The sequence below is a fragment of the Gymnoscopelus braueri genome (assembly GCF_963280865.1).
Source record: "Gymnoscopelus braueri genome assembly, chromosome: 9".
NCBI classification, from domain to species: Eukaryota; Metazoa; Chordata; class Actinopteri; order Myctophiformes; family Myctophidae; genus Gymnoscopelus; species Gymnoscopelus braueri.
The window spans coordinates 50,667,930-50,680,733 of record NC_137610.1 but is presented as its reverse complement, the minus strand read 5'-3'; the positions used below and the strand labels follow the sequence as shown (position 1 = coordinate 50,680,733).

The 12,804-nt window shown below is 39.7% G+C and overlaps 1 protein-coding gene across 3 annotated transcripts in view; it reads left to right on the top strand.

The window, feature by feature from the left end:
• The first annotated feature begins 375 nt into the window (after positions 1-375).
• ano5a (anoctamin 5a) overlaps positions 376-12,804 on the top strand; it is a 56,011-nt gene continuing 43,582 nt past the window's right edge. For 2 of the 3 annotated variants that reach the window (XM_080436890.1, XM_080436889.1), the window contains exons 1-3: positions 376-590; positions 6,066-6,133; positions 11,753-11,884. In XM_080436890.1, the coding sequence (XP_080293016.1) occupies positions 530-590; positions 6,066-6,133; positions 11,753-11,884 (261 nt within the window). In that variant the 5' untranslated portion in view covers positions 376-529. The remainder of the gene's footprint in view (positions 591-6,065; positions 6,134-11,752; positions 11,885-12,804) is intronic. The other variant, XM_080436891.1, reaches the window with a different exon arrangement.

Here is a 12,804-nt window from a genome sequence, read left to right as displayed (position 1 = left end):
TGACATGAAAATGTTTGAGAACCACTGGTTGGAAGAACAAGCTAAAGAAAACGCAACTACCAATGAATATTCACAAGCAACTTTACAGAATAAGCCCAAAGTAGCTATTATTAAATTACTATTTTTATGCATTTGATGTATTATGTATATTATGATATATTATCTTGTGTCCGTGAGTCGCTCTGGATTAAGAGCGTCTGCTAAATGCCTAAACTACAGTAAACTGTAAAGTCGCTTATAATAAGCGGACATGGCAACACTGCTTCTAACGCAAATCAGACCTAACGGGCCAGTCAGGGAGCCCCGCCCCCTTAATGTAGAGGTACCAGAGCAGACCCAACAGACGCAGGAGTCAGTCAGACAGACAGAGAGACGGTGAGACGGTCAGACAGACAGTCTCTACTCTCTCAGTCTACTCTGTCCAGGACAGAGAGAGACAGATTTACCGTAAATCTTTTCTTTTCGGACCAGAGACTGGGAGCATAAAACGGAATATCATTGAGTTTATTATTTCTAACAGGACATCAAGATGAAGAGAGTGAGGACAGGAGACCAGACTCTCATAGAGATGAGTCCCACAGACTGTTATGGTAAGACATATGAATATAGATGTATTATCATGTAGCATTATGGTTCACATAATACATACAAAAAGGTTAATTAAATAAAAGGTTTGTGGGGTTCAGGGAGGGAGGGACCACGTGAAGTGTCCTTGAGAACATTTTGAGAAGGTTTTCCATTGAATAACTGAGAAATATATTTTACTTAAAAAATAAGCAAATTTTCCCTACAAAGTGAAGTGTTAAAGATTGTATATATATATATATATATATATATATATATATATATATATATATATATATATATATATATATATATATATATATGCTCTGGGCAGTGTAACAAATAGCTATTTCTAATAAGGCTTTGAAGTTATAACAACTATATATGTGAATACTTGTCATAAAACATGACTGTATTTGATATTGTATCTTCATATAATTTATTTGATATTGATATTTGAATGAAAGTCTTGGCTTAGAGACACTGTTGTTTTAGTGCAAAGATATTGACATAATTAATTTACATGAACTAATTAGGCTGAGTCATTAAAAATAATGTAATCATTTCTATTGCCAAAACCTTGCATATTTAGTTGAGTGTGTATGCACTGTGAAGGTAGCCTACTAGCAGTGGTGGAAGAAGTACTCACATGGTTTACTTGAGTACAAGTATCAATACCACCATGTTGAAATACTCTGTTACAAGCAAAAAGTCCGGTATTCAAAACATTTTAGTGGAGTAAAAAGTACAATATTTGCCTCTGAGATGTAGTGGAGTAGAAGTAAATGTATTGAAATTTGGAAATACTCCAGTAAAGTAAAAATCAAAATGGAACTTACAGTAGTTACTTTCCACCCCTGAGCCTATACTAGCCTACTCCATAGCAGTGGCAGTGAGTCACATGTCCTCATGTAGGACCAGCCATGCTGACAGCTGGCCTACAGAGTGGAAACACTCAGTCACTCCTCCACTTCCACACAATCCACACTGAAACCCCAGTTTAAACAAACCCAGTGAAATAAGGACATTCTTACAGCCCTACATGGTGCTGCACCACAGAGCTGACTCACTCTGGACACTGTCCACTAAACCACATCAAGTTATTATTACAGTTATTCATGATCAGTGTCTAATGTTTCATTTATTGAATAGAGAGCTACATAATAAGGTTATACAGTTATTAATGGTCAGTGTCTGATGATTCTATTATTGAATAGAGAGCTACATAATGAGGTTATACCACTTGAACCCCAGCTTCCATATTCTGGGGGGAACATTAGCCAAAAATAGCAGATCTACAAGCTGACACGTTGTGAGCTTGTAGATCGGCTATTTTGGGCGACACGATTTGGTCCGCACGGGGAAAAAACTGTCCAAGTACAGAGGCAACTCACTCAGGTCCAGTCTTAAGTCTAGAGGGTTTAAGGGGTTATTAATGAATCGATGCCTTACTGTTTCATGTATTGAATATAGAGCTACATCATTAAGTTATACGAGTTATGAATGAGGGAGTGTTTGGTGTGTTGAGGTAGCCTACAGAATGCAGCTACAGCCAAACACTCAGTCAGACATAGTGTGTTCATGAAGTGTGTTGTCACTCATGTTAGTTGTTGAGCTGACAGAGAGACATAATGAAGATAAGACAGCCAGGCCAGCAGTGTTTAACAACTTAAACCCTTTATTCTTAGTAAAAACGGACCTGAACTGTACTTTGACTGATTTCTTCTGCAATTTATTTTCCAAAAATTAGCTGATCTGTTGCGTTGCGTTACATCATGAGCTGGTAGATCTGCTAGCTTTGGATGCACTGTAGTCAGGGGATATTAGCAGAAATATTTCCAATCTTGGAATAAATTCCTTACCAAATCTTCACCAATCTTCACAAAGACTGAAATTCAGTTTCCCTAGGAGAATTTTTGACAGCTGCTGAAAGTCGGGGTACCCACCATTTCCCTGCATTTCCATGCAGGGCAAAAAAATATATAATAATAATTCTGTGTTAAGTAGCATGTGAGGGGTCAAACTAGGGTGTTTTTATGATTCTGAATCCATTGCAAGCATTTGTTTTGCACCAAAACCACTCCTTGGGCTAAAAACAGTCCAATCTCAATGGGCTTTTTACACAAAAAGTATACCTGGACAAGGATGGCTATGGCCCAACACCTACTTAACCAGAACATGTGCTACTGTATGGTCCTGTTTGGCCAATCAGATGCATATTAATATCACATGTATCTTTCCTCAAACCATGCTTTTTATAGTAACATTCAACTGCAAATGGATTTTCTCTCCTAGTATAAAACGGTTGCTGCCTACAGTCTACAGTGCACAGTGTATACCTGTGGTTTATAACTACAGGCTGAGAGGGGACTGGGGTTTCCTGTCAGAGAAAAGCACACAAACCAAACGCACTGGATTTAGATCACGTTACAACAGTATGCTTCTGTTAGCACACAGAGAACAAGCACACCTCAATACAACCACATTACAACAGCATGCAGTACATCTGTGTGCACACACACACACACACACACACACAGAACAAGCATTTCAATACAATCACACTATAATGCTACAATATTAATGTGTTCCCTCTAGCACTCACTTGCCCAATAAATCACGTGTGCGTGTGTGTGTGTGTGTGTGTGTGTGTGTGTGTGTGTGTGTGTGTGTGTGTGTGTGTGTGTGTGTGGGGGTGTGTGTGTGGGGGTGTGTGTGGGGGTGTGGGTGGGGGGGGTATATAAAATGTTTCAAAATATACACTTTGTCAGTTGAACTGCGTTGCTAGGTAACAGCTTGGGTCCAAGTGTATTTCCTGTCTGCTGCTTATATTCACAGTTTGGGCTGTAAAATATAAATACATATTTAAAATATAAATACATTATGTAAAATATAAACTTTCTGTGATCATCTCTATGATCTTATGATATCGTAAGTTTATTGTCAGATCGCACACAACTTCAAGTACCAAAAGAAGATTTTCACCTTGACAGACAGACAGACAGACAGACAGACAGACAGACAGACAGACAGACAGACAGACAGATACAGACAGATACAGACAGATACAGACAGACGGACGGACGGACGGACAGACAGACAGACAGACAGTAATGTACTGTGTCGATGTTACTATTTCCTCTTCTGGAGTGTTTGGTTGCTGTGAATCACAGTGAGGTTTATGATCAGCTGCTGTGTGTGCAGAACAAAGATGTGTCTGTGATACTGTGTGTGTGAAACTCAGCTTCATGACAGTGTGAAAACCTAACAGTTGTTCTATATATCTACACACACACACACACACGCACAAGCACACACACACACACACACACACACACACACACACACACACACACACACACACACACACACACACACACACACACACACACACACACACACACACACACACACACACACACACACACACACACACACACACACACACACATACGCACACACTTATGAGAATCAACTGCATAAATGTTGTTCAGACTTTACACGTGTGACTATTTGTTTTATTCTGCATTAACCGTACCATAAAAGGCTGATATATTTGTAGCTTAAAAAACATTTTCATCTTTGTTTGATGATTTGTGTAGAGCACGTTGAAATGTGCTATTAGGCTACAAATAAAATTGCCTTGCCTTGCCATTGACTACAACTCATTTGACACGTTGTGAGCTTGTAGATCGGCTATTTTCAGCGAAAAATATTTGTTGTTGAGGGAAAAAAGGAGTAGTCCAAGTAAGGGACCCCAGTCTATGAAGTATGTACTGTATATCATATGGTTAAGGTTTGTTTATGGGAAACTGTTCTAACTTTCCCCACAAATACAAATATTTGTAGATTCAAGACACACTGAATCTAACCTCCACAGCAGCTACAGTATCACATTATATCCAATGGTGTAAAGTAACTAAGTACATTTACTCAAGTACTGTACTTAAGTGCAATTTTGAGGTAGTGTGTGTCTCGTTGCGACGCATTGTGAGCTTGTAGATCTGCTATTTTCAAAAGTTTTTCATACATTTGAACACTTGTGAAATGGGACATTTTGCAGAATGAGTGCTTTTACTTTTGGTACTTAAAGTACACTTTGATACCAATACTTTTGTACTTTTACTCAAGTAAAATGTTACTTGTATTGTATTTCTACATTGCAGTATTGATACTTTTACTTGAGTAAAAAAACTTGAGTACTTTTTCCACCACTATCAGACGTTACAAAGAGACAAACTAAACAAAACAAAACAATGCTACATATAAAGAGAAGACGATTCAGTCATAAGAGTCAACACCATGGTTTTAAAAATTAAATAATTTACTGTGAATAAATCTGGTAATGAGTGTCTAAGGTCAGCAGTGTAAGTACATATTCTGTTCTTCCTGTTAACTAAATATAGCATGTGACAGCCCCATCAATTAGCCCTGTGCCTTTTCTATTTAAAAACACACTGACTGAACTTTGCCTTTCTTTTTGCTCATGACAGCAACAACATGCAACAACATTTTGCAGTTTGACATTTTGTGCTGGTCCATTTGTTTGTTTATGTTAATCTTATGGCCTTGCTGTTGTTGTCAGAATATGTAAACAGTAATGACGTTATGTTGTGGTCTTATGGCAGAGAGAGCTGAGCTCCAGGCCTCCAGGCCTCCAGGTCTGTCTGTCTGTCTGTCTGTCTGTCTGTCTGTCTGTCTGTCTGTCTGTCTGTCTGTCTGTCTGTCACAGGTCTGGAGAAGCTCATCCGATTACTATTTCTATGCATTTTGCAACTGGATGACAGCAATTCATGCAGTTCCATAATTATATGAATCACATTGTGGCTATTTGGTTAAAAAATACCTTTCTCAGTTATCAAGATGCTTATTTGACAACACAACACCACAGAATAAATACAGTTTATAAAGCACTGTTATTCTGAAAAACATAAGCAGTAAATAATCCAAGCAGGTATATTAGCAACTCTATTATGCACACGATAGGAGGCTGAAGTAGAGCCGTCTTAAGTTAAGCATCACCTTTTTCACTTCTCTTTCACTTTTTCACTTCCTTCAACTATATATTCAGTTCAGTGTCAGCTGGAACGTCCCCGTCATGTTCTGGTCATCGGTATATAGATCTATGATCAGTGGTGCTATAAACTCACTTTGGGGCGGCAGTGGCTCAGGGGTAGAGTGGCCGGTAGAGCGGCCGGATCGGAACCGCAAGGTTCCCAGTTCGATCCCGGGCTTCACCAGAGTTAGTGTGGAAGTGTCCTTGAGCAAGACGCTGAACCCCTAATTGCTCCCGATGAGCAGGCTGGTACCTTGCATGGTTTCCTCCTCCATCGGTGTATGAATGTGTGTGTGAATGGGTGAATGTAATGCACAATCCATGTAAAGCGATTTGGATAAAAGCGCTATATAAATGCACCACTTACCACTTACTTTTGTTAATGGAGAATTAAATGTTGATGATGTCAGGTGATCATATTGTTGATGTGATTATTGTCTTGCAGATGAGACTGAGAGTAATGGTAACGGACACACCAACCACTACCCCTCATCCTCTGGACCCACACCACAGGTACACACACACACACACACACACACACACACGTACACACACACACACACACACACGCACACACGCACGCACACACACACACACACACACACACACACACACACACACACACACGTTGAATTATCTGGGTCTTATTGTACATAACAAATAGGTTATTTAATTTGCCTATGATGACTTGTATAACACAATGGTTTATTGTATCAATGTATTGATTTTATAGGTTGTTGCACCGTAGTAGTGTGCATGTTATTGGTTCATTCAAATGAATAAGCAGTGCTACAGTATACCAGCTGTTTGAGTCATCATGGGGATAAACATGTTTACATGTTATTACATTTTAATATAGATAGACCGTTACTGATTAAACCAGGTTGTCACAGCAGCAACGCAGAATGAAACACAGGACAGATACAGATGGAAAGAGATAAGCTTCCAGAATACATACAATAATAAGAGAGAGTAAACAGCAGTAGTGGAAAAAGTACAAGGGCCCATGTTCACAATGTTACTTGAGTAAAAGTACAAAAGTATTGGCATCAAAATATACTTAAAGTACAAAAAGTAAAAGTACTCATTGTGCAGAATATGGCCCATTTCAAGTTTTCAAATGTATAAAAATCATTTGAAAATAGCAGATCTACAAGCTCGCAATGCGTCGCATCGCGACGCATTGTGAGCTTGTAGATCTGCTATTTTCAAATGGCCAAAATGTATGTAATACGTGTAATAAATGTAATAATTAAAATCTACAATGTATCTAGTAACTAAAGTTTTCAAATAATTGTAGTGGAGTAAAAGTACAATATTTTGCTTCTGAAATGGAGTGGTAAGTATTGAAAATTGTAAATACTGAAGAAACTAACAAATACCTCAAAATGTTACTGTACTTAGTAACTGTAACTGTATGTTATGTACTTAGTTACTTTACACCACTGGTAACGTAAAGGGATTAGGAATAAAGTAGAACAAAAACCAAAGAGAGATTTACTGTAGTGTCTTTTAATAGGTATATTGTATATTTGATTTGATTTGTCATTATGTTTAAAAGAAGAAAAAACACACATAGCATGCATGCTTTTCACAAGAAAAACATCAACATCAAACAATAAAGTCAGAGATGTATTTCCATCGTGGCTCCTTGGTCTTGGAATCTATATGTATATGTAGTCAAAGTGTTGATGAATAATTGATGCTCTATCTTCCAAACAGATGTGTTTGCTCGCTGCTTCTATGTTCAGTAAACTGGGGGTTAACTGGGGTCAACAGGAAGTTGAGTGCATCTCTGGGGAGGGTGATTGTTGAGTGCTTCCTGTCCCCAGCATCATAACAACTCTTTATTTAATTGGATGAACGGTCATGGGCTCCTTCCAGCAGTGGTGTAAAGTAATTAAGTACATTTACTCAAGTACTGTACTTAAGTAAAATGTTGAGGTATTTTTTACTTTACTGGGGTATTTCCAATTTTCAGTGCTTTTACTTCTACACCACTACATCTTAGAGGCAAATATTGTACTTTTACACCACTACAATTATTTGAAAAATGTTGTCTAGTTACTTTGTAGATTTAGGTTATTATCAATATACAAAACATGCATTTACCACTTCAGCCCTACATACATTTAGGCCATTTGAAAATAGCAGATCTACAAGCTCACAATGTGTCACGATGGGACGCACTGTGAGCTTGTAGATCTGCTATTCTCTAAAGAGTATTATACATTTTCCCAACTTGTGAAATGGGACTATACTTTTGGTACTTTAAGTACATTTTTATACCAATACTTTCGTACTTTTACTCAAGTACATTTTGAATTCTGGACTTTTACTTGTAACAGAGTATTTCTACATTGCAGTATTGATACTTTTACTTAAGTAAAACATTGGAGTACTTTTTCCACCACTGGTCTGTCCTTCAGATAATGTGCCAACGTGAATCAGGAGATTAGAACCCAAACGCAACATGAGAAGCATGAGGCAGGCGGTTCGAAACCACGTGTTTACTGGCAACACACACAGGAGCAGACAAAGATCTTAAGTCCCATTAAAGGACCAGCAGAGGTCAAGCTCTGGAGATACAGCAGTTACACAGGAGGGGTCAGAGACCTTTTAGACATGAAGTGTCATTAGAGCGATAAGACCACACCAATCTCCCAGACCCCCACCCATCCTATCTTCAGTCAGAGTTCGCAGTTTGCACATGGATCACGTGTTGCTCACGGAGCCTGCCCATTGGTCCCACCGTCCGTTTGTTATTTACTGTGGGACCAATGAAAACATTCACGTTTAAGGGGCTGGAATCAGAGGTTGTTCTTAAAATAATAACTTAAACGGATTAATCGATTATGAAAAGAGATGATCTAATCAATTTATTGATTAATCATTGCAGCCCATCTTCTACATTATGTCTGGTAAATGGTCTCCAACATTTATCCTAAGCAATTTGTGTCTCACACACACACACACACACACACACACACACACACACACACACACACACACACACACACACACACACACACACACACACACACACACACACACACACACACACACACACACACACACACACACACACACAAACACTGGAGGCAAGGTTAATGATACTGATAATGAATGTATTTGTACAGGATTTTTCCAAACAGGGTTACAAAGTGCTTTACAGAACACGGTGAAAGAGCAGCAAGATAAGCACGAAGAGATAAAACAATAACAAATAAGTTAAAGTGATATATTTGGGTTAAAAACTAAAAGTGTTCCTTAAATAGTAATCATTGTTATAGAGTGTTTGTTCAGTAACAGGAGTCTCCATGTCTCTCCAGCTCTTTAACCAATTTAGACCTGAGGCCGATTCTAAAAACACCTTCTAAATCCTGACCTAAGTTTTCAGAAAAACTAATATTTATTAAAAAATTGTGTACATATCTACTGTAAATAGCAACAAGAACCCCAAAAGGGGTTCCCGTCTTGAAAGGTATAGTTACAAATAGGGGTTCCCACCCAAAATGGGTTAATAAACAGAAAATACATTTCCAGGGGGGTCAGCAATTTCATCCAGTCAGGAGAGTGAATTCATTTATCAGCTTACATTTTTATAGTGGTTCAATTCCTCTTTTTCTGCTCTTATTTTGGTTTCATCACTTATTCCACCTGTTCATAGTTACCCCTCCTGAATGGATATAATTGGTACATTTGCACCCCCTTTAACTCTTTCAGTGCCAAGAGTATTTTCATAAAGTACTCCCCCAGTGCCAGCAATTTGCGTTTTTTTTATTTTTTTTTATTTTGTAATTTTTCATTCAAATAAATGATCTGATTGGGTTTTTAAACCCATAATACAGTTCTACCAGTAGAGAGCAACAAATCGACACATTGATGACCTCGCTGGCTCACTCACCCCCTCCCAAACAGGCTCACGTCATATCCGGTCATAACCGGATGTTGACATTTTCGACAATCGTTGATCGCGCTAAATTACGATGCGATACACGACTACGATGACTGATCGTCACCCAGACCAAAGAGAGTAGACGTGGACCTCTCCGTTTGCTTTTTATACCGTGTGAAAAACCGTGACTTTCCCTATTCTGGCCGAAAATCACCGGAGAAAAACAACGTGACCCGGAAATGAATTTTCTTTTTTTACATCCGGCTCCGGGTGAGTCTGAAGGAGTCAGGAAGCGAAAGTGATCATGAAAAATAAACAGAATAGCGCGACCACAGTCGGGATTTCTCGTGCTGGCACTGAGGGTACTCGGGAAAAACTCGGGATATCTCGGGGCGTGGCACTGAGAGAGTTAAGGTAGACTTTACGGGTCCATTTGGTTCCATTTGTACACTCTCAAGAGTTACACACCCGTAAGTAAGGGACCATTTGGAACCCTCCTCAAGGAACCATGACCACACTTTGGACCCCCCCCCCCCCCCCCAAATAGCAGATCTACTTTACTTACTTTATTTGTTTATTTGGACAGGACAATGCATATTAATGGACGTCCCATCGACGTAAATACACCAGATTTAGCAAAGATGCAAATTTTCATTCGCAGTCCTCACAAAAAAACATAAAATCAGAAAACAGACAGACAAACGGTGCAATACGTTTACATAATATTACATAGGGAACACAGCATAAAAATAAACCTAAAACCTGATCTCAAATGGTTGCAGCTTTGGTTTTCAAGCAACCATCTTTTCTGATTGAATTTAAAAGATGGAAATGTAGCACAATCCCTTATACGTAGAGGAAGGCCATTCCATGCTACACAACCCTGTACTGAGAGGACATTTTGAGCGAATGCTGTTTGCCGGTGCGCTACTTCACAATCTCCTCGGGTGGTTGCTCTTGTACTGATTCCCCTATCAGGCTTCCTTTTAATAAATTCACTTAGGGGGGGCGGGCACGGACCATGTAGGGTCTTGTATGACCCCAACCTTGTCAAAGCAAAAAAAAATCACACCCTGTGTGAAGTGGGCGGTGTCTTCCTAGCTAACCACAATACTGAATGGAGTCAACCAATGATGTACAAAAAATAAATAACTATATAACTAAATAACTATAAATATATTTATTGAAACACTCTTTATGAAAGTCATATTCCGATGTACAATTTACGTTTCTCACCAAGTCTCGTCTCTTCATTTATGGATTATGTTGGTAACTGTGTTCTTAGAAATCTTAGGTTTGCCTGAAATTCTTCTGTAACCTTGGACAGATCTATGCTTTGTCATAATTCCATCTTTAACCTTTTCTGATATATGCTTTGATCTTAAAGAGCCACTTCTAGGAAGACTTTCTATTTTCTTCTCAATATCGGTTTTCCCTTTTCTCATTTCAGCCATAGTGATCTTTGACTTCTACTTTACTGTTCTCACGAAATGGACAGTATCTAAGTAATATACTAGTGTTACATCACAGTGGTTTTAGATTAGTTTCGTCATATGTATCACTAGCCAATCACAGCATGTGTCTTGCTAGCTAATCACAATACTGAATGGAGTCGATCAATCATGTACAAAAGATAAATACATTTATTGAAACACTCTTTATGATGGACAAAACCATAACTTTAAAAAAAACAAATTTATGGGTTTTTTTAAGTTATGGTTGCTTATATAGGGCTATGCACATGTGTCATGTGACACTGGCCAATCACAGTCCTGAATAGATTGTGATTGGCCAATCACAGCGCAGGATAATTGTACAAATTTCCAAACCTCACTTTCAGGGGCGGTTTCACTGCCCAAGATATTTGTACATTTTTCCAAATCTCACTTATAGGGGCGGTTTCACCGCCCAAAAAATGGAGCCTCTGGAGGATGTTACAATGATGATATGAGTGAGGCTTCCTGTCAAACACTTTGCAAGCTATGAGCATATATAGATCTGCTATTTTAGCCAAAGAAATCTAAAAATGACACAGATGCGTTCCCGGTCTTAATGGGTTAAATTACACTGTGGTATCGGATCTCTATACTCGGTATCGACTGATACGCAAGCTATGGGTATCGGAATTCTGTAAGGAAAAAATGGTATGGGTACATCTCTAGAGGAAACACCTTCATCCTCTGCTCTCTCTCCTCTCTCTCCTCTTCCTCCCTCACGTCACATGGTACCGTTAGTCCCGCCTCTCCCCCGGGGGGGTGGGCACAGAGTCCTGTGAGTCGTTGAGTTGCTGTGACTCCTGCTCCGTTCACAGTGACTCTCCTGTCCGGGAGCCTGAGAGCGCCGAGCGCATCGGCACCATGACGGGGGTAAGACGCACATGCACGCCCCTGTGTCTGTGTGTCATTGTGTGTGTGTGTGTATGTGTGTGTGCATGTGTGCAGGCCTGGAATGTCATTGTTTTAGGGGCAAGGCCACTTGGCCTTTGGTGTAGTCAATTCTTTGAGGGCACAAAGGACAAATGCCAGGGCAGCAACGCCATCAAATAAAACAATTTCATTTTAAATGCATAGCTTAACTATCAGCAAAATACATAAATGCAGAATTTCAGAATTCAATTGACAATTGTGAATTTGTGTTGGCTAAAAAAACATATTGACAGGAAAAAGAGCTAAGGGGAAAATGGTGAAATCAGCTGGCACACAGGGCGGGCATCACTGAGGCCTTTGGTTATGTCATTCTTTCAAGGGCATACGGCCAAAACGAAGGGCAACAGCGGCCATGGCCTTCATGGCCTCTGTGAAATTCCTGCCCTGTGTGTGCGCATGTGTGCGCATGCATGCATGTGTGTGTGTGTGTGTGTGTGTGTGTGTGTGTGTGTGTGTGTGTGTGTGTGTGTGTGTGTGTGTGTGTGTGTGTGTGTGTGTGTGTGTGTGTGTCCAGTACTGTCCAGAAGGCTGTGCACGTGGGGAGAAACTAGTGTGAAACAGCAAACTGTGTCTGACCACCACGGCTGTTTGTGTGAGCTCAGGAGCGTGCACGTCATAGAAGCGCGCATGTCATAGGAGCGTGCACACGTATAGGAGCGTGCACATCATAGGAGCGAGCGTGCGCGTCATAGAAATTCGTCACGCGAAATAAACAGGAAGTGAAACAAAACAGATCACATCCCGTTATTTGGCAACGCTGCGCATCATGTGACATGTTTAAGCCAATGACGGTGTGCCGGGGTCCCTAGGGGAACCATGTGTGAAAATCCTTACTTTTGTTTGTGGTTTTGTTGTGAAGC